The 22121-nt window shown below is 41.6% G+C and overlaps 1 protein-coding gene and 1 long non-coding RNA gene across 2 annotated transcripts in view; one reads left to right on the top strand and one right to left on the bottom strand.

The window, feature by feature from the left end:
• The window catches only part of adam19a (ADAM metallopeptidase domain 19a), a 251379-nt gene that overhangs the window by 142379 nt on the left and 86879 nt on the right, over positions 1–22121 (bottom strand). Inside the window, exon 3 of the mRNA XM_075450674.1 lies at positions 12303–12379. Coding sequence (XP_075306789.1) covers positions 12303–12379 — 77 coding nt within the window. The remainder of the gene's footprint in view (positions 1–12302; positions 12380–22121) is intronic.
• LOC142369170 (uncharacterized) lies at positions 8806–9572 on the top strand. The gene is made up of 3 exons (XR_012767533.1): positions 8806–9200; positions 9322–9374; positions 9481–9572. It is a non-coding gene; the product is annotated as an uncharacterized LOC142369170 (long non-coding RNA).

The raw sequence follows: 22121 nt of genomic DNA, 5'->3' as shown, positions 1-22121 counted from the left end.
ATTCTGAATGTTTGTTTATTTTGTATTCCAAATTAAATAAAAAAAATCCAAAGAGTTTAAAACTTGTCCTTTGAACAATGCAAAAAGCTCAAAATGTTTTCTTATTTTTGGTTTGTTTTGTTTTTTTATAAGTCGAATTACTTGTTTTCATGCTCTCTGTTATTATACAGTTCTTTCTCTAGCCTCAAAAAGTCCCTATTTCCTTTCAATTATGCTCAGTTTCATCTCGAAACTTTTTTGTGCCATAGATTCCCTGCTGTCCTTGCAAAATTCCTGCTCACCAGTTTGAACCTTTCTCAAAGCACAAAGACTTTTTCAGTGCACACAGGAAACTTACTGTCAGAAACAAACAAAAATGAAAAATGTGTCAGATATGACACTGACATTACCTCCTGCTTATGGGTGTACTTGCTTTACTTCACGGCATCAGCACTTCTTTAACAAAAATTGATCTGAACAGCATCTATTTAGTAGTGTCAGAGTACAGTAAGGGGGAGCACTATAATACATGAGGGTTCAAATAAAAAATCCTGCTCTCAAATGTAAAAAAAACAAAAACTACTGATTAAATATAGTGAAATACTCCATACTTATCCGGTATTTTGACCATACATAAATATTCATTCAAGTCATGTGGAAAAAAAAAAACATCCAGCGTTTTGAGACCGTTCAAACCCTTTACAAATGACCCTAAGCAGTTGTTGTGCTGTCCTGTGGTTTAAGGTCACCTGTGTATTATATGAGATTGCTGCTGCTTGTGCTTTTTTGTTTGTTTGTTTGTGTGTTTGTTCTCTGCTTGTCTGCTTACAGGTGCTCCTGGTGCTTCTAAGGCTGGATTCCCCACAAAAGCTGTGAATTGTCTTCAGTTTTGTTTTTACAGGTGTAGCAGCTGGTTGTCTGATTTTTCATTGTTTTTCATGTTTGTCTCTTCATGTTTCTGCTCCTTTTTTTCCCTTCTTCGCTCTCCCTCTCTCTCTGTCCCCCGGTCCGGTTCAGCACTATCACAATATCACATCATGTTAAGTATTGTAACAAAAATAAGTAAATAAAAATGAGGAGTTGATCGGCATCAAGGGGAGCTTTACATTCATAAAGCTTCCCTTGGCATAGCAAATGTGTTTGGCATAAACGGTATTCAGATTACAATTCTGCTGCCATAATGCTGGACAGGACAAGTGGTAATTTTTTTTTTAAAAGATTAAAAAAATTTAAAAAAAACAAAAACAAATGCCCTGTATCAATAATTTACTTGTATTTTTGGTGGGCTGGAATTTGGTGAAGTAATATGCACCATTTGTATGGTACACACATTATAACATATTTCCAGAACTCTGGTAAAACATGAGTTTCTCCATTGTGGCTAACCTTTATATGGAGGAAGTGGGAAGCAATGAGCTCATACAAAGAAACAACCATCACTGGCTCAGTTATGTGGAGAACACCTGCGTCAAGATCAGAGCACATCAACACGGTGGACAACATCAAGTTCACAAGGGAGGATTCAAAAGACGACTTGCTTACCGAAGCTCACTGAAGAGGATGGAAGTTAAATGGACTGTACTTGTATAGCGCTTTTCTAGTCGAGCTGACCACTCAAAGCACTTCCACAAACCACATTCACCCTCTTTCACACTCATACAGCACATCTTAGTCTATATAACTACTACTCATTCACACACATTCATACACCGATGGATGCATCGGTAGGCAACGTGGGGTTCAATGTCCTGCCCAAGGACGCGTCGACATGTGGCCGGAGTCGAGCCACTGACCTTCCGATTGGGGGGGCAACTGCTCTTCCTCCTGAGCTGTTGCCCCTGCAACACTACTACACAAACTGGCTGTCATCAATGTTAAACTGGAAAAACCATCTTTGAACAGAGGAGGTGGTCTCAGGTATCAGCACCTATAATGCAGCATTGTCTCTCCTCCCATGGCAGTTTCATAACCTTCACACACCTTGGATCCTGTGACCCAAACTCGCTCTTTCAAACAGGTAGACAATTTGTAGGTGAGAATGACTTAAACAACCCGCACTTTGGTCAGGGGGTTCAGTGACACATGTGACTGTAATGACCCAACTGTGAATGAGCCCTCCCTGCTTATCAGCTAACCATCCCCACCATCTAGTTTTAGAACTGAGAAAGCCTTTCGGATGAGAGGTGAAACGTCTTCAAGATCCAAGAAGAAGTCCATTTGCCCTTATTCAAGCTCTTAGGATCACCGTGACCCGAATGACAAGTTTTATACATAATATATGTTTTTATGTTGCATTTCACAGAGAGACTAGACAGCTTCTATTCCTGCAGTCATTTAAAAGGTCTTTCCAGAGAGTAAGAACTGTCTCCCCCCAAAATTAAAACAAAACAGTTATAAGTAATGAAAGAGATTGAAAGATGAAAACAGGGAAGGCTAACACTTCACTTAGTCATTAATAAGGATCAATCTCCACAAATACTTGATACTCAATTTCCCGTTATGCAACGTAAAAGGGTCTTCTGGATGACCATGTTTGACATGTCTCATGTTGACATGTTGCTTTGAACACAGTCAGCCTCTCTTAAAGGGACACTATGTAATTTTTTCCCCCATCTAGCGGTGCAATTTTATTTTGCAAAGTCGAATGAATTTGCTCTCTAGCGCCTCGCTTTTTCAAATGTGCGTTGCAACTTCTTGAACTACGGCAGGCGGTATGTGTCAAGATTCAAGAAGCTATAGATTCAGACTCAAGGTCCATACAAACAAAAAGACATCAAGACACACAGTACAAAGGATTACATAACACACATACAATAACACTATAAATACAGATGACAGATAACATGTCAGATAACATAAGTTGACATAGCCTTTGGTGTGCAAGCAATGCAATTAGTCATATTCCGGGAGTTACCGGAAGTGACGTCGACGCAGCGTTAGCGTTAGCAGCAGTGTGTAGTTGCTATCTGGAAAGTGTTCTTTTAAATAAACTCCCGGTAAACTTGCAAACTTTCTAATGCCTCGTTTTGTGAGTTAAGAGCCTATGTGTACTACGGCAGAAGTTTGGTAACGATCAATGCATTATTAGTGGGATAATTTACGAGATAAAATCTATTTACCATTAGCACCAGTAATAAGCCATTCGGCGGACGTGATGTCAAAATGACGTAATTTCCACTTGCAGGCCTGGCGTTGGGGAAAACACGATTCCAAGTGCTTTATGTCCCTCTCGGGCACGTTTTTCATGTCACTCTCTGCTCACGTAGACTTCATAAGGAGGTATTTGAAGGTCTTCTCCAGCTGCACACCCTCACGCTGTGATGCTTTGCTTTGCGGTAAGACGTATTGCATCACTTCCTGTTACCTTGCTTGTGTACTGTGGAATTTCTTGCTCCTCTTGGACTACTGATGATCACTTTATTTCTATCTATAACTTACACAATTTTGCATAGTTAAACTCTAAAGCATACTGTTCTGTTCTAACACACTCCTACAGATCTTTATTCTCACTTTTTAACGGTGTGTCTGGTTCTCTAGCGTAGCATGGCTACTGGTTCTCTTCCTCCATCTCCTGCTTTCACCTGCTCCGTGTGTCAGATGTTTAGTTACTCCTCTGCCTCCTTTAGCGATAATGGTACATGTAACAAATGTAGTCTTTTTGTAGTTTTGGAGGCGAGGTTATCTGAATTGGAAGCTCGGCTCTGCACTGTTGAAAATCAACCGATAGCGAGCCAGGTCCCTTTAGCCAGTGTGGAGCCACCTAGCGTAGCTAGCTCAATTAGCCTCCCCCTAGCAGAACCTGAGCAGCCAGGATTACAACGTGGCTGGGTGACTGTCAGGAAGAGGCATAGCTCTAAAGTCAAGCCCGTTGTTCACCATCGACCTGTCCACGCTTCAAACCGATTTTCCCCACTCAGCGACACACCCGCTGAGGACAAAACCCTGGTAATTGGCAGCTCTATAGTCAGAAACGTGGCATTAGAGACACCAGCGGCCATAGTCAAATGCATTCCAGGGGCCAGAGCGGGCGACATAGAATCCTATTTAAAACTGCTGGCTAAGGATAAACGTAAATATGGTAAAATAGTTATTCACGTCGGTGTTAATGACACCCGGTTACGCCAATAGGAGGTCACTAAAATTAATGTTGCATCGGTGTGTAATTTTGCCAAAACAATGTGGGACTCCGTAGTTTTCTCTGGACCCCTGCCAAATCTGACCAGTGATGACATGTTTAGCCGCATGTCGTCCTTCAATCGCTGGTTGTCTAGATGGTGTCCAGCAAACAACGTGGGCTACATAGATAATTGGCAATCTTTCTGGAGAAAACCTGGTCTGATGAGGAGAGACGGCATCCATCCCACTTTGGAAGGAGCAGCTCTCATTTCTAGAAATATGGACAAATTTATTTGCACCCTAAAACATGACAACCCAGGGCTCAGACCAGGATGCAGAGTTGTAGTCTTACACACTTCTCTGCAGCTTCCCACCTGCTGCTACCCACCCAATCGATTAACACAAAAGGAGCAAATCCTCTTGTGCAAAAAGAAATTATTAAAACAAAAACTTTAACTGAACAAAAACATCAAACTATTAAATGTGGTTTGCTGAATATCAGATCTCTCCTTTCGAAGTCTCTGTTAGTGAATGAGTTGATTTGTGATCATCATATTGATATATTTAGTCTTACAGAAACCTGGCTGCAGCAGAAGGATCATGTTAGCATTAATGAAGCAACTCCCTCTGACTGTTTAAATGTTCACGTTCCTGGAACCACAGGCAGAGGAGGAGGAGTGGCAGCTATTTTCAGATCAGGGTTACTAATCAGTCCCAGACCCAAGATTAGTTTGAGCTCTTTTGAATCTCTGATTCTCACTTTTTCCCACGCAAAGTGGAAATCACAGAAACCTCTTGTGTTTGTTGTTGTGTATCACCCACCTGGCCCTTATTCTGAGTTTCTGTCTGAATTCTCAGAGTTTTTATCCCAGTTAGTGCTGAGTACAGATAAAGTCATTGTAGTGGGTGACTTTAATATTCATGTAGATGTTGAAAATGACAGCCTGAATATGAACTTTAATTCTATATTAGACTCTATTGGATTTTCTCAGAGTTTTCACAGACCGACTCACTGCCTTAATCACACCCTTGATCTTGTGCTGACTTATGGCATTGAGAGTGAACAGTTAACAGTGTTCCCTCATAACCCTGTCTTATCTGACCATTTTCTGATAACCTTTGAGTTTACATTACTTGACTATACAGTTTCTGAGAAGAAATGTACATATAGAAGGTGTCTATCAGAGGATACTGTAACCAGATTGAGTGGCATTCCTCTAATTTAGAAGAGTCTCAATTAGTCTGGAAAGATAGTTTAATAACGTATAAGAAAGCCCCTCGTTAAGCTAGAACTGCTTATTATTCATCATTGATAGAAGAGAATAAGAATAATCCCAGGTTTCTTTTCAGCACTGTAGCCAGTCTGACTAAGAGTCCGAGCTCTGCTGAGCCAGTTATTCCTTTAACTCTCAGCAGTGATGATTTCATGAGCTTCTTTATTAATAAAATTGTTTCTATCAGAGAGAAGATTGATGGAGTCCTTCCCACTATTATCAGTGATGTATCATCAAGTACAGCAGCTTTAGAGGTATCTTTAGAACCTGATTTATATTTAGACGGCTTCTGTCCAGTTGATCTCTCTGAACTAACAACAGCAATAGTCTCTTCTAAACCATCAACTTGTGTTTTAGACCCAATCCCAACCAGACTGTTCAAGGAGGTTTTCCCATTAAGTGACACTTCCATATTGGATTTGATAAATCTGTTTTTGTTGACAGGATATGTACCTCAGACTTTTAAGGTTGCTGTAATTAAACCTTGTTATGTCTCGTCAAATTTGTTAATCATGTTTATGTTATGTCACGTCTTGTTTAGTTTCATGTGTGGGTCCTGTAGGTTTTAGTTTAGTAAAGTCACTCATGTCCAGTCCTGTCATGCACTTCCTGTTTTATTCTGTATTCACATTTTCCCCTCTCGTTTCAGATCCTGATTCCCTCCCTTTGTGTGCTTTCCCTCATTGTGATTGTCAACCCCGCCCCTGATTGGTTCCACCTGTGTCCCCTTACCTCATGTTCAAATAGTCTCCCTTTGTCTGGTTGTCAGTTCGTCTTGTTCTGTCCCTAACAAAGTTTAAGTCAAGCGTGAGTGCAATCTAAGTTAGCATTATTTTGTCATCCTCTTTGAGAGCGTCTTTGGTTCTTTGTTTTGGAAAATAAACATCTTTTGGATTACCTCACTGAGTCGTGCAATTGAGTCCATCAGAACTGTGTCTCAGGTCGCGACAAACCTTTACTTAAAAAACCTACTCTTGATTCAGAGGTGTTGGCTCATTATAGACCTATATCCAATCTCCCTTTTATGTCTAAAGTTCTTGAAAAAATAGTTGCAGCTCAGCTTTGTGATCATTTACACAGAAATAATCTGTTTGAAGAGTTTCAGTCAGGATTCAGAGTGCATCATAGCACAGAAACTGCACTGCTGAAAGTTACCAATGATCTCCTCTTAGCCTCTGATAGCGGACTTGTGTCTGTGCTTGTCCTGTTGGATCTCAGTGCTGCATTTGATACGGTCTATCACAGTATCTTATTACACAGACTTGAACATGTTATTGGGATTAAAGGAACTGCATTAGGCTGGTTTAAGTCATATTTATCTGATAGATTTCAGTTTGTTCTTGTAAATGAAGAATCTTCCTCACACACCAGAGTAAGTCATGGAGTTCCTCAGGGTTCTGTGCTTGGACCGATTCTTTTCACTTTATACATGCTTCCATTAGGTAACATTATTAGACAGCATGGCATAAATTTCCATTGCTATGCTGATGATACTCAGCTGTACTTATCTATAAAACCAGATGAACCCAATAGGTTGGTCAGACTACAAGCATGTCTTAAAGACAAAAAGACCTGGCTGACTCAGAATTGTCTGCTTCTAAATTCAGACAAAACTGAAGTCGTTATCTTTGGACCTGAGCGTTTCAGGGAGAAATTGTCTAGCTATATAGTTACTCTAGATGGTATTTCCTTGGCTTCTAGTTCTACAGTGAGGAACCTTGGAGTTATTTTTGACCAGAAATTATCATTTGACTCGCATATAAAACAGGTTTCTAGGACTGCCTTCTTTCATCTTCGTAATATTGTTAAAATCAGGAACATCTTGTCTCAGAGTGATGCAGAAAAACTAGTCCATGCATTTGTTACTTCAAGATTGGACTACTGTAATTCTTTATTATTGGGCTGTCCCACATATTCTCTGAAAAGCCTTCAGTTGATCCAAAATGCTGCAGCCAGAGTTTTGATGAGAACTAACAGGAGAGATCATATTTCTCCAGTTTTAGCTTCTCTTCATTGGCTCCCTGTTAAATTCAGAATAGAATTTAAGATTCTTCTCCTCACATATAAAGCTCTTAATGACCGAGCTCCATCATATCTTAAATATCTCATTATAAGATATTTTCCTAACAGAGCACTTCGTTCCCAAACTGCAGGTTTACTTGAGGTTCCCAGAGTTTCTAAAAGTAGAATGGGAGGCAGAGCCTTCAGTTATCAGGCCCCTCTCTTGTGGAATAAACTGCCAGTAAATGTCCGGGAAGCAGACACCCTTTCCACTTTTAAGACCAGGCTTAAAACTTTCCTTTTTTATAAAGCTTATAGTTAGGGATGGCTCAGGTGATCCTGAAACATCCCATAGTTAAGCTGCTATAGGCCCAGACTGCTGGGGGGCCTCATCTGTCACACCTTTCCTCACTTTACTCTCTTTATGTATCACTGCATGAAAAGAGGGATTTGCGGATGTATGTGGCCCCTTACATGTCCGCATACGTTGAGCCCCTGCATTTGCGGTGGTAAAAGTGAAAACTTGGCCCAAATTGTCGCAAATTGACCTGGCAACTGCTCCCCCATGCCCCCCTCCCCTCCCCTACTTAGGAGAGCCTTTAATATGTAAATGCCAGTGATCAGGTCAGGAGGTGCCACAGTCATTTTCAAGTGGGGTGGGGTGAGGTGAGGTGGGGGGTGGGCAGGCCTGTTTCTACATGTTCACCATCACCTCCAACTCCAGCCAAGTTTGTTGCTGTGTTGTCTTGAAAAAGAAGAGGTGCACGCTGTCTGCTGGTGACAGGTGATGCATATCTGTTTTTTTTTCTCCCAAACACCTCTTTTGTAACTGCTTTTTGTGGGCAAAATTCAAGGATTCAAGGTTTCAAAGGTTTATTGTCATGTGTGCAGTTAGAAACGTGTTTCCCTGAACAATGAAATTATTTTCTTTGTTGCCCGCACTGGATGTCCAAATGTATAATAATAAAGATAAGATAAAGATAAAATAAGCATGCAACAGCAATATTCTAAAAGGTTTCTTAAATAAAATAGAAATAAAAATATAGAAATCTGGCCTGTATACATAATGTGCAGTAGTGCGCTCAGTGTTTTATTGTGTATGGCTTAATTCGGTGTCACAATGGTCACAATATCGCCGAGGTCTTTTCTTTCTCCTTGCAGAGTCCATTTTTGTGTCAACACAGTACAAATTGCCAGCTGTGGTCAGACAACATTAAATAGCAAAAGGACGGGAGGTTGTCTCGCGAGTATTCCGTGTAATGACGTATACGCATATGATTGGTGGAGCTTAACGGCTCGCATAAGCTCTCGTTCAATCACGTATGAGAAACATTGTGTCGTGCAGTGTAAACAAAAAGTTTAAGGAGCAGATCTGGCGGCAGAAAGGGAGACAGAGTCCCGTGCTGTAAAAACTGCCCTGGTTTGTGGCTGGAAGACTACTTGCTTTCAACTCCCCAGCAACTCTCTGCGGGTCTACAGGTTTGTGTGTTTTTTTCTACTTGCACATGACCATTTGATTGTTTAATTTTAGTCTTGTTGACACTGTACAGCACTTGGGACAGTTCTCGCTGATTTTAAATGTGCTGTATATTAAACTTACTTACTCACTTGCTTACAGGCAGATAAAATGAAAGTCCTGTTGAATGCTATGACCGGGATGTCTCGTATGGTGGCCAGCACCGTGGATACGGTCGTGGAGAGGGTTCTGGAGGGAATGGACCAGAGATTCGCTAGGTTGGAGGCAAGATGGCCGTCGAGAACGGACTGAAGTTACATTCCAGAGAAGTTGAAGAGCGCAAGAGAAGGCGGATACAGAATCCGAAAACCGCGGTAAGAGTAGGTTATTGACTGTGGCTTTAGGCTAAACTCAACTTAATTGTGTCCATCACGTGAAAACCAGTGTGAGTTGCTTTATTAAAAAAAAAATGAATTTCGTGTTTTCAATTTATAGGAAGCAGTTCGCCGCCTGCATAACTCACCGTGGCATTATAATCCAGGTCAAGGGTAAGAATAAGTGAATGTTCTCCCAATATCTAGTTGAGTTGGACCCGATGTTACGTTACGTCAATGCAGTTTTTTTTTATAAACCATAGGCCTTTTGTTTTTACAGGCTACTGTCACCTCACAATATGGATGTAACGAGTCGCTTGAAGGAGGCGGTGTCAAACAGTCCGAACTTCAGAGAGGCAGACGGGGACACTATCCAGGGTGAGCGGCGCTGGCTTTTACCACGGCTGGCACTGACACTTTTAAGCACTGGTCATTTTATTCATTCCTCTTGTCTGTTGTTTTTAGCTGCGTGACGGACCTGTGTGCTGTGCTACAGGCGCGTCTTGAAGCCAACCCGAAATACTCACAGTCTCACCACAGAAGAGTGAAAGAGAGTAGGAACATATACGCTGTCAATATGACTTTTGTTACTTTATAGACAAGTTGTCAATATGCTGTGCATGGATAGACTATGGTTTGGTTATTTATTGGTTATTCCAACAGCTCCCAGAAGCCAGCTTCTGATCCAGGATGAGGACGTCTGACAACTCCGTAGACCCTGCAGGGACCGGAGGAATGCGAAGAATGCGGATTCCAAACGGCGGCGTTTAGGCTTATTGTGTATATTGTAGGCTACAGCAGTGTGTGTGTATATAGTTTTCAATTCTTTATTATCAACATGGTTCTTATTACAATGTAAGCTATGTACATTGTGTGGTGTGGCAATAAAAGCGCTTTAAAAAAAAAAAAGTTTCCTTTTTCATTCTCAATAGATTCACGTCATTCATGCCTGCATTCATAGCCTAGTCATAGTGCAGCTTATAAGAATGACGTGAATATATGAAGTACACAAACATCCCAGGAATATTAGTAATCATAATCACAATTATTAATCATAATTACTGAATGATATGCCCATATAAAGTATGCATATATTAACCTTATTGGCCAATGGGCGGACAGCTTTACAGGAGCTTTTTTATGTAATCACGTGCCTTTTTTGTCCAATACCAGCGAGGCCAGTGAGAGGTCCAGGCACTCTCACAGCGGGGTGCTAATCACTGGGCCATTAGCACCCCGCTGTGAGAGCCCGCCGCGAGTCGGGTTCGTTTCCGACGATTTTGTCGCTCAACAAACTTAAAGTTTGTCTGCCTGCAAGCGCCCAGGTGCGTCCGAAAATTAGGCAAATTCGCGGAAGTTCACTGCCGTCCACAGTGACACAAATCCCTCTTTTCGTGCAGTGTATGTGACATTATTGTGGTCATTAACTCGTGTTTCCCTGTTCCAACAGATATCCTTTGAATGGTGTTACAGTGCCGCCGCGGCCCCCCCCCCCCCTTTCTGTCTTCTCAAACCCCAGCTGGTCGAGGCGGATGGCCACCCTTCCTTAGGCTGCGGCTACACGAAAACGTTTTTCACTGTAAACGATACTTTTTCTTATCGTTTCGCTGTTGCGGCCACACGGAGCCGGCGTTCCCACTACCCCAAAACGATAGTTTTTGAAAACGGGTTCCAGAGTGGGAAAGTTTGAAAACGGCCTCGTTTCGTTTCCATTGTTACAGCTAAAACGTTTTTGCGTCAGTCATACGTTGACGCTGTGAGCCAATTTTAACACTTCTCTATTGTCTCACAGCGTGGCGTGACACAGTGGCGTGTGTACTGCATCGTTTCATCGTTTTCGTCTGGACAGCAGCGCGTTTCCGTGTGGTCGCAAGTATTTTCGTACCCGTTTTCAAAAAAAACCTTGTTTCGTTTTCGTGTAGCCGTAGCCTTAGTCTGGTTCTGCCAGAGGTTTCTTCCTGTTAAAAGGGAGTCGTTTCTCTCCACAGTCGCCTCAGGCACGCTCAGAGATTGGACCGAAAAAGAAAAAGTTTTCAGTGTAATCTGTTGGTTTCCTTAGCTAGGAAATTGTTTTTGAATTGGCTCTATATGAACGAATTGGATTATTTTATGAATAATTATGATTACAATGAATTGAATTCCAATTGGCTTGAATTGGACTTACTATCTAAGTGCCTTGAGATGACATTTGTTGTATTTGGCGCTATATAAATAAAAATGAATTGAATTGAATTGAATTGAATTGAATTCATAGACCGGAAGGACATGGCAGCCTCCATAGAGCTCGCCCGCTCTATGTAGATACAGACAAGTTATTCTTCACTCAGGAGGATAAGTGAGATTTTTGATGGAGATAATTTTACACCAATGCGGACTAATTTATGAATGAATATGTTGATTTGAGCTAATAAATGACTCAATTTATTACATAGTGTCCCTTTAACATGTGCATCTTAACAGCTAATTATCATACTTCTCTCCCCCTACAGGCTTTTTAAGCAAGTTAAGTTGCCCACTTTGGGAGTCTTGGCACGTTTTGGGCTCATGAGTACGCACCAGATGAGGCTCCCCTTGATGTGATTACAGGGAAATCATAACCTCTGCTGGCCTTGAGTCTTGTTCTGCGTGATCTCAATGGAACTCCCCCTGCTCATTCGGATCAGCCTCACTTCACTTTGTGCCCTGAGGCCGTGTCACTAACACAGTTGTTTTTCCTATCAGAAAGCAGCAATTAAAGCCATAAGCTGCGACTCAAAAGGATGTTGTTTCTATCTACCTCGAGGGAAATATAAAAAAACATCCAAATGACGTTGAATGAAACCAGGACTACTCTTTAAAAGTTACACATTACCAAACTCCCCCTCGCATCAAATAAGGTGTCTGATAGATTTTTCTTTATCAGCATCAGTGATTGAGAGAGCTTTGCTTATTAATAGCTTGAGTTTCATTGGTGAACAGAAAAAAAAGACATAGAACACATTCACTCTGTCTCTATTATCACTTCATTCTATATTCTCCATCTCTCAATAAATCCCCACATTCTCAGGTGGAAGACAGAAGGTCAGAGTAGGTCATTAAACCCTCTCCGGAAGAAACACTTACTGATTACGTTTCACTTGTAGCACCAGTTGGAAGTCTTTGGATGAGAGCACAATTTCGCCTCTGACTGGGTACGCCTCCTGTTGCAGTAAGAAGAGAGAATTGTGTCAGGTTTTGCGATAGCTTAGCAGGGACAGTTTCACCAGTGTTCACGTTGCATTTAACACAGCAAAAGAAGATGTTTGATGGTTAGTGATTTTTAGTTGTTCACAGTCAGAGAACCTCAGTGATAAATGAGAGTAGATATATATATATAACATGTATTTTAAAAATATTTTAAAAGAGCTGGGTCTCAGAAGTACGGGATACCTCTGTTCATTCTCTGTCATTATTTAATGCCGTGCGGCAAAAAATAGATTTAAAAAAAAAAAAATCTTTCATTGTGGGTGCATTGAAAACTTAAGAAAACAATCAAGTGACAAAATACAACTGTGGAAATTTATATTGATTATCTTTTGAATATTTTTTTAGATATTTTTGTCTGGGCCAAAGTGATGAACTGTTCGACCAACTGTGACTGTGCCTGAAACACAGTAATAATAATAATAATAACACATAGGTTTTACATAGCGCTTTTCCAAATGCTCAAAGACGCTTTACATAAGGAACAAACAGAAACCATAGACAAAAAAACAAGACATTATAAACAAGAGAAAAATACTGTTACAGACTTTAGGCACATGGGGGGGAGGAACATTTTATCAGGTGGTGTAGGTGATTTACAGTAATGTGAGCTTTAACATCTGAATGGTTGTTTTCAGCCAGAGAACGTTAGAGATATTTCCATAACAATTGTCACAACGACTCTATCAATCTCATTTAAATTGTGAGACAACATTTTCTAGAGTATGCATCTTCTCTTAAAGATGGCACTGTAGGAAAGTCAATGGAATGGCAAGAATACTCTATATTGCCAAAACTATTCACTCACCAACTAAGTCGGGAAATATCCTCGCTACTAAATATTCCACAGTCAGCTGTCAGTGGTATTATAACAAAGTGGAAGTGATTGGGAACGACAGCAACTCAGCCACGAAGTGGTTGGCCACGTAAAATGGCCACGTCGCCAATTTTCTGCAGAGCCAATCGCTACAGACCTCCAAACTTTATGTGGCCTTCAGATTAGCTCAGGAACAGTGCGTAAAGAGCTTCATGGAATGGGTTTCCATGGCCGAGCAGCTGCATCCAAGCCATACATCACCAAGTGCAATGCAGAGCGTCGGATGCAGCGGTGTAAAGCACACCGCCACTGGACTCTAGAGCAGTGGAGACGCCTTCTCTGGAGTGACCAATCAGGCTTCTCTATCTGGTAATCTGATGGAGGAGTCTGGGTTTGGCGGTTGCCAGGGGAACGGTACTTGTCTGACTGCATTGTGCCAAGTGTAAAGTTTGGTGGAGGGGGGATTATGGTGTGGGGTTGTTGTTCAGGAGCTGGGCTTGGCCCCTTAGTTCCAGTGAAAGGAACTCTGAATGCTTCAGCATACCAAGAGATTTTGGACAATTTCATGCTCCCAGCTTTGTGGAAACAATTTGGGGATGGCCCCTTCCTGTTCCAACATGACTGCACACCAGTGCACAAAGCAAGGTCCATAAAGACATGGATGGGCCAGTTTGGTGTGGAAGAACCTGACTGGCCTGCACAGAGTCCTGACCTCAACCCGATAGAACACCTTTGGGATGAATTAGAGCAGAGACTGTGAGCCAGGCTTTCTGTCCAATAGTGCTGCAACGGATCATCATTGATCCGTGATTCGTTCGGATCAATTATTTCGGTTCGGCACACACATGATCCGCGGATTGATTTATGAAAAAAAAAATTGTGCGCATGTATTCTGTGTCTGTTCAAGCTACTGGATCCTTAAATTTCCCTCGGGATTAATAAAGTATCCATCTATCCATCTATCTATGTATGTTCAGTCCTCACACAGCCGTTACCATTCCTACTAGTTCAAGGGACAGAGCTACTTTCCACGCTCTGGGTAAAAGTCTGCAACAGTTCCCTCTTCAATAAGCAAACAGTCCTATGGCTCGTTTGTGATTTATTGTCCTCAGCATACAAAATGTAGAACAGTGGGCATGGAAAATAAAAGTAGGCTAGACTTCGGTGACTACTGTAACGATAACTGCTGCCTCTGTCTGTTTCCATATACTCGCGCTGCCACACAAACCTGTCGCCTAGGTTACCACACAGACATAACACGTAGCTGACATAGCGATAGATAACATAAAGAAAACCCCTAACCTGCAACACAGCGTAGTCATGGCGAGCGGAGGAACAGAAGAGCTTGAACGCCCCACGTCATTTAAATCCCCTGTTTGGGAGCATTTTGGCTTCCCTGTCAAATTTAATGAAGAAGGAAAGAGGTTGGTGGATAAAACCGTGACGGTGTGTAGGCACTGTGGCACAAGAAAGCCACACAACAGTGGAAACACATCGAGCATGGCCACGCATTTGCAGCAACATCACCCCGGTGTTTCACTGACAGGAGTGAAACCGAAAGTGGCTCAACAACCGCTCATCACCGCGGCATTTAAGCAGCCCCTTCCTTCACAATCCGACCGGGCTAAAGCGATCACAAACGCTATCGGTGTGTTTATAGGTGCAGACATGAGGCCATATTCAGTTGTGCAAAACAAGGGCTTTAAACACATGCTGAACGTGCTCGAGCCACGTTACGACATGTCGTCGCGCACCCACTTCAGCGAAAAGATTGTGCCAGAGGTCCGTTTCATGTAGCAGGTTTAGTGAAAACTCTGAGTAGGTTAACCCTGAAATGAGGGAAACCCTGAGTTTTCCGTTTCACAAAGGGAGGTAACTCAACCCCGAGAAAGAGGGGTAAATCTAGCCTGTTTCACAAAGAGAGGTAACTTAACCTCACGGTCAGTTACCGGAGTAACAGACTCTCTGAACCTAACCTGGTCGGGAGCAGGTTTTATTCAAGAAACCTTGAGTTTCTTTCTGTCTCCGCCCTCTTTCAGCCACACACGCCATTTGATTTCCTCATTCATTCAGTCAGCAGAGCGAGTTCTTCTACTTCTATAAGTCCATTAGGCACAGTAGGAGGCGACTTTTTTCACGATTTTTTTACTTGAGGTTCCCAGAGTTTCTAAAAGTAGAATGGGAGGCAGAGCCTTCAGTTATCAGGCCCCTCTCTGTGGAACCAGCTGCCAGTAAATGCCTGGGAAGCAGACACCCTCTCTAGCTTTAAAGGAGAACTGCGGTATTTTCAACATTAAGCCTCATTTATGAGTCGTCTGCAATGCTTTAGAACCCCCCTCACCGCTTTTTTGATGTTAGGCAAATACCGGCCTCTTGCCCGATGACCGCTGGGATAGGCTCCAGCCCCCCCGCGACCCGACCGATGGATTCAGTGGGTATAGAAAATGGATGGATGGATTTGATTGGATAATCATTCCAATGAATTGGACTCTAATTGGCTTGAATTGAACTGTATCATTGAAGTGCCTTGAGGTGACATTTGTTGTCATTTATTTTGCTGTATAAATAAAACTGAACTGAATTGAATTGAACTAGGCTCTGAAATTGTTGAAGGAGCTGCAATCATCTCTGCTGCAATTTCTCCCGATCAGTCAAACAGCACAGAGGGCTAGGAAAGGTGTGAGTGGATAGAGCTCTTCAGGAAGAGGCAATCACTTCTGAGACCCAAGAGTTTGGAGATTGAGTGTGGAGGAGGATGGATGGATGGATGCTGAAGCCAGTGGAAAAGGAGTCAGTGTTAAAAGAAGGGACAGCAGCTGTGGATGGATGAGGATGAGAAAGGGTACTCTGAGTAACTGCTTTCCCTTGTATTGTGCAAGTTAAATGACATAGAATAGAATAGAATAGAATAGAATAGAATAGAATAGAATAGAATGATAATTTATTCATCCCCCACAGGGGGAAAATTAAAAAAATTAAAAAGTGATTGCAATGAATGCCTCAGGATGATGCTGGGTCTGTATCCTAGCCTAGTTGTAGGTGCCGCCCTCAGTGGAATGTAAACAACGATGACAACTGTATTAGGGGTGGGGGAAATTTCCGATTCTTAGATGCATCGCTATTTGGACTTGGACGATTCTGAATCATTTATTTAAATAAAGTAATACAGATGGTTCTAAAATGCGGAACTAAGAAGAGCGGTACGCGTCATCTCCGGGACATTATGGGGAGCGCACTAGGAGCGGACACGCTGGTGATGGAGCCGGTGGTAGCGCAGACGCAACTCCAAAATTTAGGGGTTAACTCGATTCCACCCGACGTTACTTTCCAGTTTGCACACATTTCCATTAGTTTAATAAAATATAATGGAAATGAATTCAACTCTTGTTTCTTATTACAAATGCACTGTTTTTCCAAATTGCAAGTTATAAATAATTATTCAGTGAGACAAAAAAGAAATGTTGAGAAAAAGTGCATCAATATACATAAATTAAAGACCCATCAATAGTCATTTTATAATCGAGTCATGGCCGCTGAATCGTAATCGAAAATCGTGAGGTGCCTAAAGATTCCCACCCCTAAACTGTGTATGGGAACTCTCTGGGTGCATAGAACGCACGGAAACCAACTGACAGCAGTTCAACGTCTGGACAACAAACCCTCTCCTTAACGGCCACATTATGGGGGTTAACCCATCTCTGATTAAAAAACAGGATAGTACCCCACCTTTCCGCGTACCGCTCGTACTCAGGTCTCTATCCGCTCGTACAGCTGTGAACCCGGGTATGTCCGCACATGAGTCTGGTGTAGGGGTGGGCGATATGGGCAAAAAAAAATATCTCGATATTTTTAAGGATTTTCACGATAAAGATATTTTGACAATATTTAAAAAAAAAATTAAAACTTGCATTAAGATCACAATAAAATGAACACAAGCATGCAAGTCTAAGCACACACGGCCGGTACAGTGAAACTGCGAATGGCTCATTAAATCAGTTATGGTTCCTTTGATCGCTCTACCGTTACTTGGATAACTGTGGCAATTCTAGAGCTAATACATGCAAAACGAGCGCTGACCTTCGGGGATGCGTGCATTTATCAGACCAAAAACCCATGCGGGTGCCTCTCGGGGTGCCGCGGCCGCTTTGGTGACTCTAGATAACCGCGAGCCGTTTCTCAGGCTACTTCTCCTTCCGGAGAGGGAGCCTGAGAAACGGCTACCACATCCAAGGAAGGCAGCAGGCGCGCAAATTACCCACTCCCGACTCGGGGAGCCGGTAGTGACGAAAAATAACAATACAGGACTCTTTCAATTCTTTAACGGGGATCAATTGAAGGGCAAGTCTGGTGCCAGCAGCCGCGGTAATTCCAGCTCCAATAGCGTATCTTAAAGTTGCTGCAGTTAAAAAGCTCGTAGTTGGATCTCGTGATCGAGCTGACGGTCCGCCGCGAGGCGAGCTACCGTCTGTCCCAGCCCCTGCCTCTCGGCGCCCCCTCGATGCTCTTAGCTGAGTGTCCCGCGGGGTCCGAAGCGATTACTTTGAAAAAATTAGAGTGTTCAAAGCAGGGCGTGGCGCCGTGGTAAGGGCAGAGGACCACTGGCGCCGCACTTTATTGATTTTTGGTGATTGAAAAAAAAAATATATATATATATATATATATATGTATATATATATGTATCTCGATATTGCAAAATTACTCATCGTCAAAACAACATTCACGATAATTTCGCAAACGATACATATCGCCCACCCCTAGTCTGGTGTGTTGTCGTTCAGCCAGGACTCAAAGACAAATCAAACTGCTCTCTTTATACAGCCGTTGGTTCTGGCCTCTAACTCATCACACTTGTTTGGTAGCGAGTTAGCGTTTCCCAAAATCACCGAGGGCAGAAAAGGTTTGTACCTCCACCTCCTGTTGTGCCTCTTTGCCTTTAGTTTCACTCCAGCTCTGCATCCACGGTACAGCTTTTTAAGCTCGCTCGGAATTGGATGTTTAATTCCGCGTCCAATTCTTCACAGTGCCAACAGTTCTTCCCTTGGGTACACAGCTCTAGTAGTAGTGCACATTGTCAAAAATAAAAATAAAGGACTTGAAGTCCTTTCTGTAATTAATCAAGGTAAGTTAAATAATTAAAGCTCTTAAAATGAAACAAGTCTTGTTCTGAGAGGGAGATGAAAGGAGAGTATGAGAGTGGGGGCAGATGAGTATGGGCATATGCAACAAGGTGCCTATTACCGTTCCTCTCAATCTCCAGCTGAGTTAAAGTGGGGTGTTGACAATGATCTGTCAGGCCAAAAAAGCAATAGTTGGAAGGTATGATTATTTCACCAGATTATATATCTCTTCCACTCTGAATAAGGTCATAATAACAAAAGGTTTTGCACTGCTATGGCACATTTAAACCAAATTTTGTGTGGGTCAAAACCTAACACAGAATGGTATGAAAACATAATCTCTGCAGTTTCAGTCAGGAGCAACGTTGGTTGCACAGTTACTTGTTTTATTGTAACATTTTGCTGAAGATCTGACCAAGAAAGACTTTTTTTTTGTCCACCCTAGAATCAGGTGAAGTTGTGGCTGAAATCATTTTGGTTCTAAAAACCTAATCATGTGTTACATCATAGACAAATAAAGATGTATTCATCTTTCAAAAACTAATCTTTGAGCTCCTGTGCCTCTAACGAAAGAATATGCAAGTGTTTGCAATCTATCCTTTCTCTGCAAGCTGGCAACTGTATGTATGGGCCACATAACTATTCACATCAATTTGCGCTCTGGGAAAAATCTTGATTCTTACACAACACTTTATCGTGATAATGTATAGAAAAACTATGCAGAGCAATCTAAAATATCAAAGAGTTACTCATACTGGAATACCTAAAGAGAACTGTCACCTTAAGCCACCTCAGGTTTTATACAGCTGTAGAGTGAGTCTCCTTTGATAGCTTAAGTGTGACTTTACGCTTTTAGTTCCATTTCACACAATGTCATTTCCAGCATCTACAGCAGGCAGCTGTGTTCGGATGAAAGGTTGTAAAAAGCACTCGTCAACTAGACCAGGCTGGCACTGAAATGCCTGGAGTTTATCCCTAAAAGGGCAGTAAATACTGAACTTGGCTACAATCCAGGCAGTCAAAATCAGCTTTGACATCAAAATGTTTTAAGGCTCATTCTGTACAATAAAATACTGTCTAATGATTTCTAATAATCATGGACAAATCTCTGAAAAGTTATTACACTGGAAAAAACTAGATCATGACAGTATGGAAATAGTATTCACATCATAAAGGAATCCACCAAGATACAATCTAATTTCTTAGAATTCATTAAACCATAGCTCCATGGAGTTTTATCCCCAGAGTATCTAATATCTAGTTCTAATGTAATTTTTTCTGCAGCAGTTGTTTCCCGTTAGGATTTCTGTATTTAATCTTTAGTAAAGTATTTGATTTTTGGCAAACTAGGTTTGCTCTAGATTACTAAAACAAATGTGTACCACCGGACATACTGGGGTTAACGGAAAAAAAAAGTTTGTTTCACTTCGGCTTTATATCGTCACTACAGAATGTGTGATTTTCTGGGACATTTCCTATCCAGAATTTGACAGATGAAATACCAAAACTAGTTGTATTCAGGCATAGTTCTAAAAGCTTAACTTGGCTTCCTAAGAAAAAGAGAAAAGCTTATGTTCGGGCAAAAATAACACAAATAAGTTGCTTCATTATCCAACAGACTGGCATCAGATCCTTTGTGAGTCACCAAATGTGAGAGCTCTGATTTCTTGTTTGGGAGCATGCTGGTGTCTGTCAGGATCATCTGGCTCTGATGCTACCTCCTGCTGTGGCAGATATGGTTTTCAGGCTTATCGCATACATCACAAATTCCTGATCTACTCTATGAACTACCATCATACAATTTTCCATTTCACAAACAACAGCAAAAGCTAATGGCATCATATAACTGCTACCAAATTCATTTAGGAAGGAGTTCAGAGAGAAATGTGACTGTGATCACACAGTCGCACATATTCATATTCATGTCACATAAAGGGCTACAATCAGTTTTTCATTTTGTTTTTCTTTACCCAAGGAATGTTACATTACAGTTTGAAGGTATTCTTTCAGCATCTTGTTTCCTTAGTGATTTAAAAGTTTTTATATATGTGACAATGAGTTGCTTACTTCATCTAAGAGACACCTGCCCATCTTTTTTTCCTGATGCTTGCAGTTACATTACCAGCTTACTTCCCAAGGTGCCTAGAGGTTCCAACAGTAAAAAAATCAAACAAACAAAAAAAACAAAAATAATCTAAAAAAGCTTTACATATACCATGTGGAATCTGTATTTGCAATATTTAATATAACGTGCTATATTTGAAGTTAAAATAAGCTCTAACTCTGCCACATATAACAATGAAAAAGCAAAAAGCAAAGTCCCATGATCAAACTATTGTTAACTATATGATAACATACATTAACAAACAACTGCTTGTATTTCGACATTAAATACAGCTGGTAACTGAAGCCCATGTTAACAACATGTTAGCTTTGTTAACAAGATTCTATCAAATTGATAAAAAGAGTCTCATTTGTCGTCAAAACTTTTGAACTCTAAAGCAGGAATGATGTAGAAAAGGGTAGGAGTTTAGTGGTGAAGACATTGTTTGTGCCTGAATTCCACAAAGGCCAAAGACACCATCTCTGTTGTGAGTGCTGAGGACAGAGGTCGCCCAGCTCCTTCTCCTGCAGCCCATTCCCATCCTTCATACTTCCCTTCATGAGGTGGGACAAAACAGGCCTTCTTCTTAATATACTCTCAGCCTACAGAATCAGAGCGGGCTGGTCCCTCTCTGTCCCTCTCTCTCTCTTAGCACATAAAGCCTGTATGGACCCCTTTTCAGCTGATCGGGCCAAGGTGAGTGTAGGCACAGAATCCACCGATGAATGACCAGTGCTTACTCCAATAGGACCAAAAGAAGCTACTTAGAATCCCTAATCTAGAGGGCACAAAGGATTCACACCAAAGCCTGGACCTTAGCTGGACACAAGAACGTTTCCAGCCCTTTTTTTTCAAGGACTGAACATTTCCAAGTTGGTAGAATGGAACACACTGGGCATTAGCATTAGTGTCAGTGCAACAGGCTAAGTATAGAAAATCCTTGTTCATAAAGTGCATTGCAGTGTTTCTCCTAGGTTTCTAGCTTTTTTGTTTGGAGGTGCTATATAGAAAAGAAAATGAAAAAAAAATAACTTGACCTTTGGGGTGGGGATGATGCGGCCCCCTAATATTATGGTAGGGGAAACACTGCATTGTACTGACTTGTCTTTCGTAAGGTTTTTTTGTGATAATGTTTAGAAAGTATACGGTTAATGTGAGCTAGTTGAGATCTTGCATTCAGATGAACCGTCCTGCTTTTGTTTAACCTGGCATCCGTCAGCACAAGTTACACATTACATTTGAAGTCTTTGGTAACCAGAACTGGACACACAGAGTGGGACTTGAACATGCCACCATGCATGGTCTTTCTGTTGTGATGTTGCCATACTCACTCACAGGCTGGCAAACCTGCTTGCACAGACAAAGAGACTAGAGATCCAGGTAACATGTGGGCTATACATCCCCATAGCTTCTCTGGCTAACACATGCCCACGGTCGTCTTATGCCCTCACCATCACATGATCACAGCTGACATTTTGTCTCGGGGTCTTTCCCTCTTCTCCAATATACATTCATACAAACATACATGTACACACTAATGGTCTGTCTCCCATGACTTGTTTATTTTGTACATAGTATTAGCTTAGTAGACAGTACCATGGATTTAATTATTGTGCCAACTTTAATAAATTCTGTTGTTCTATTTTAAAGGAGTCTGTGGT

The sequence above is a fragment of the Odontesthes bonariensis genome, chromosome 19, assembly GCF_027942865.1.
Source record: "Odontesthes bonariensis isolate fOdoBon6 chromosome 19, fOdoBon6.hap1, whole genome shotgun sequence".
Lineage (NCBI taxonomy): Eukaryota > Metazoa > Chordata > Actinopteri > Atheriniformes > Atherinopsidae > Odontesthes > Odontesthes bonariensis.
This window is presented reverse-complemented; position numbering and strand designations above follow the sequence as displayed.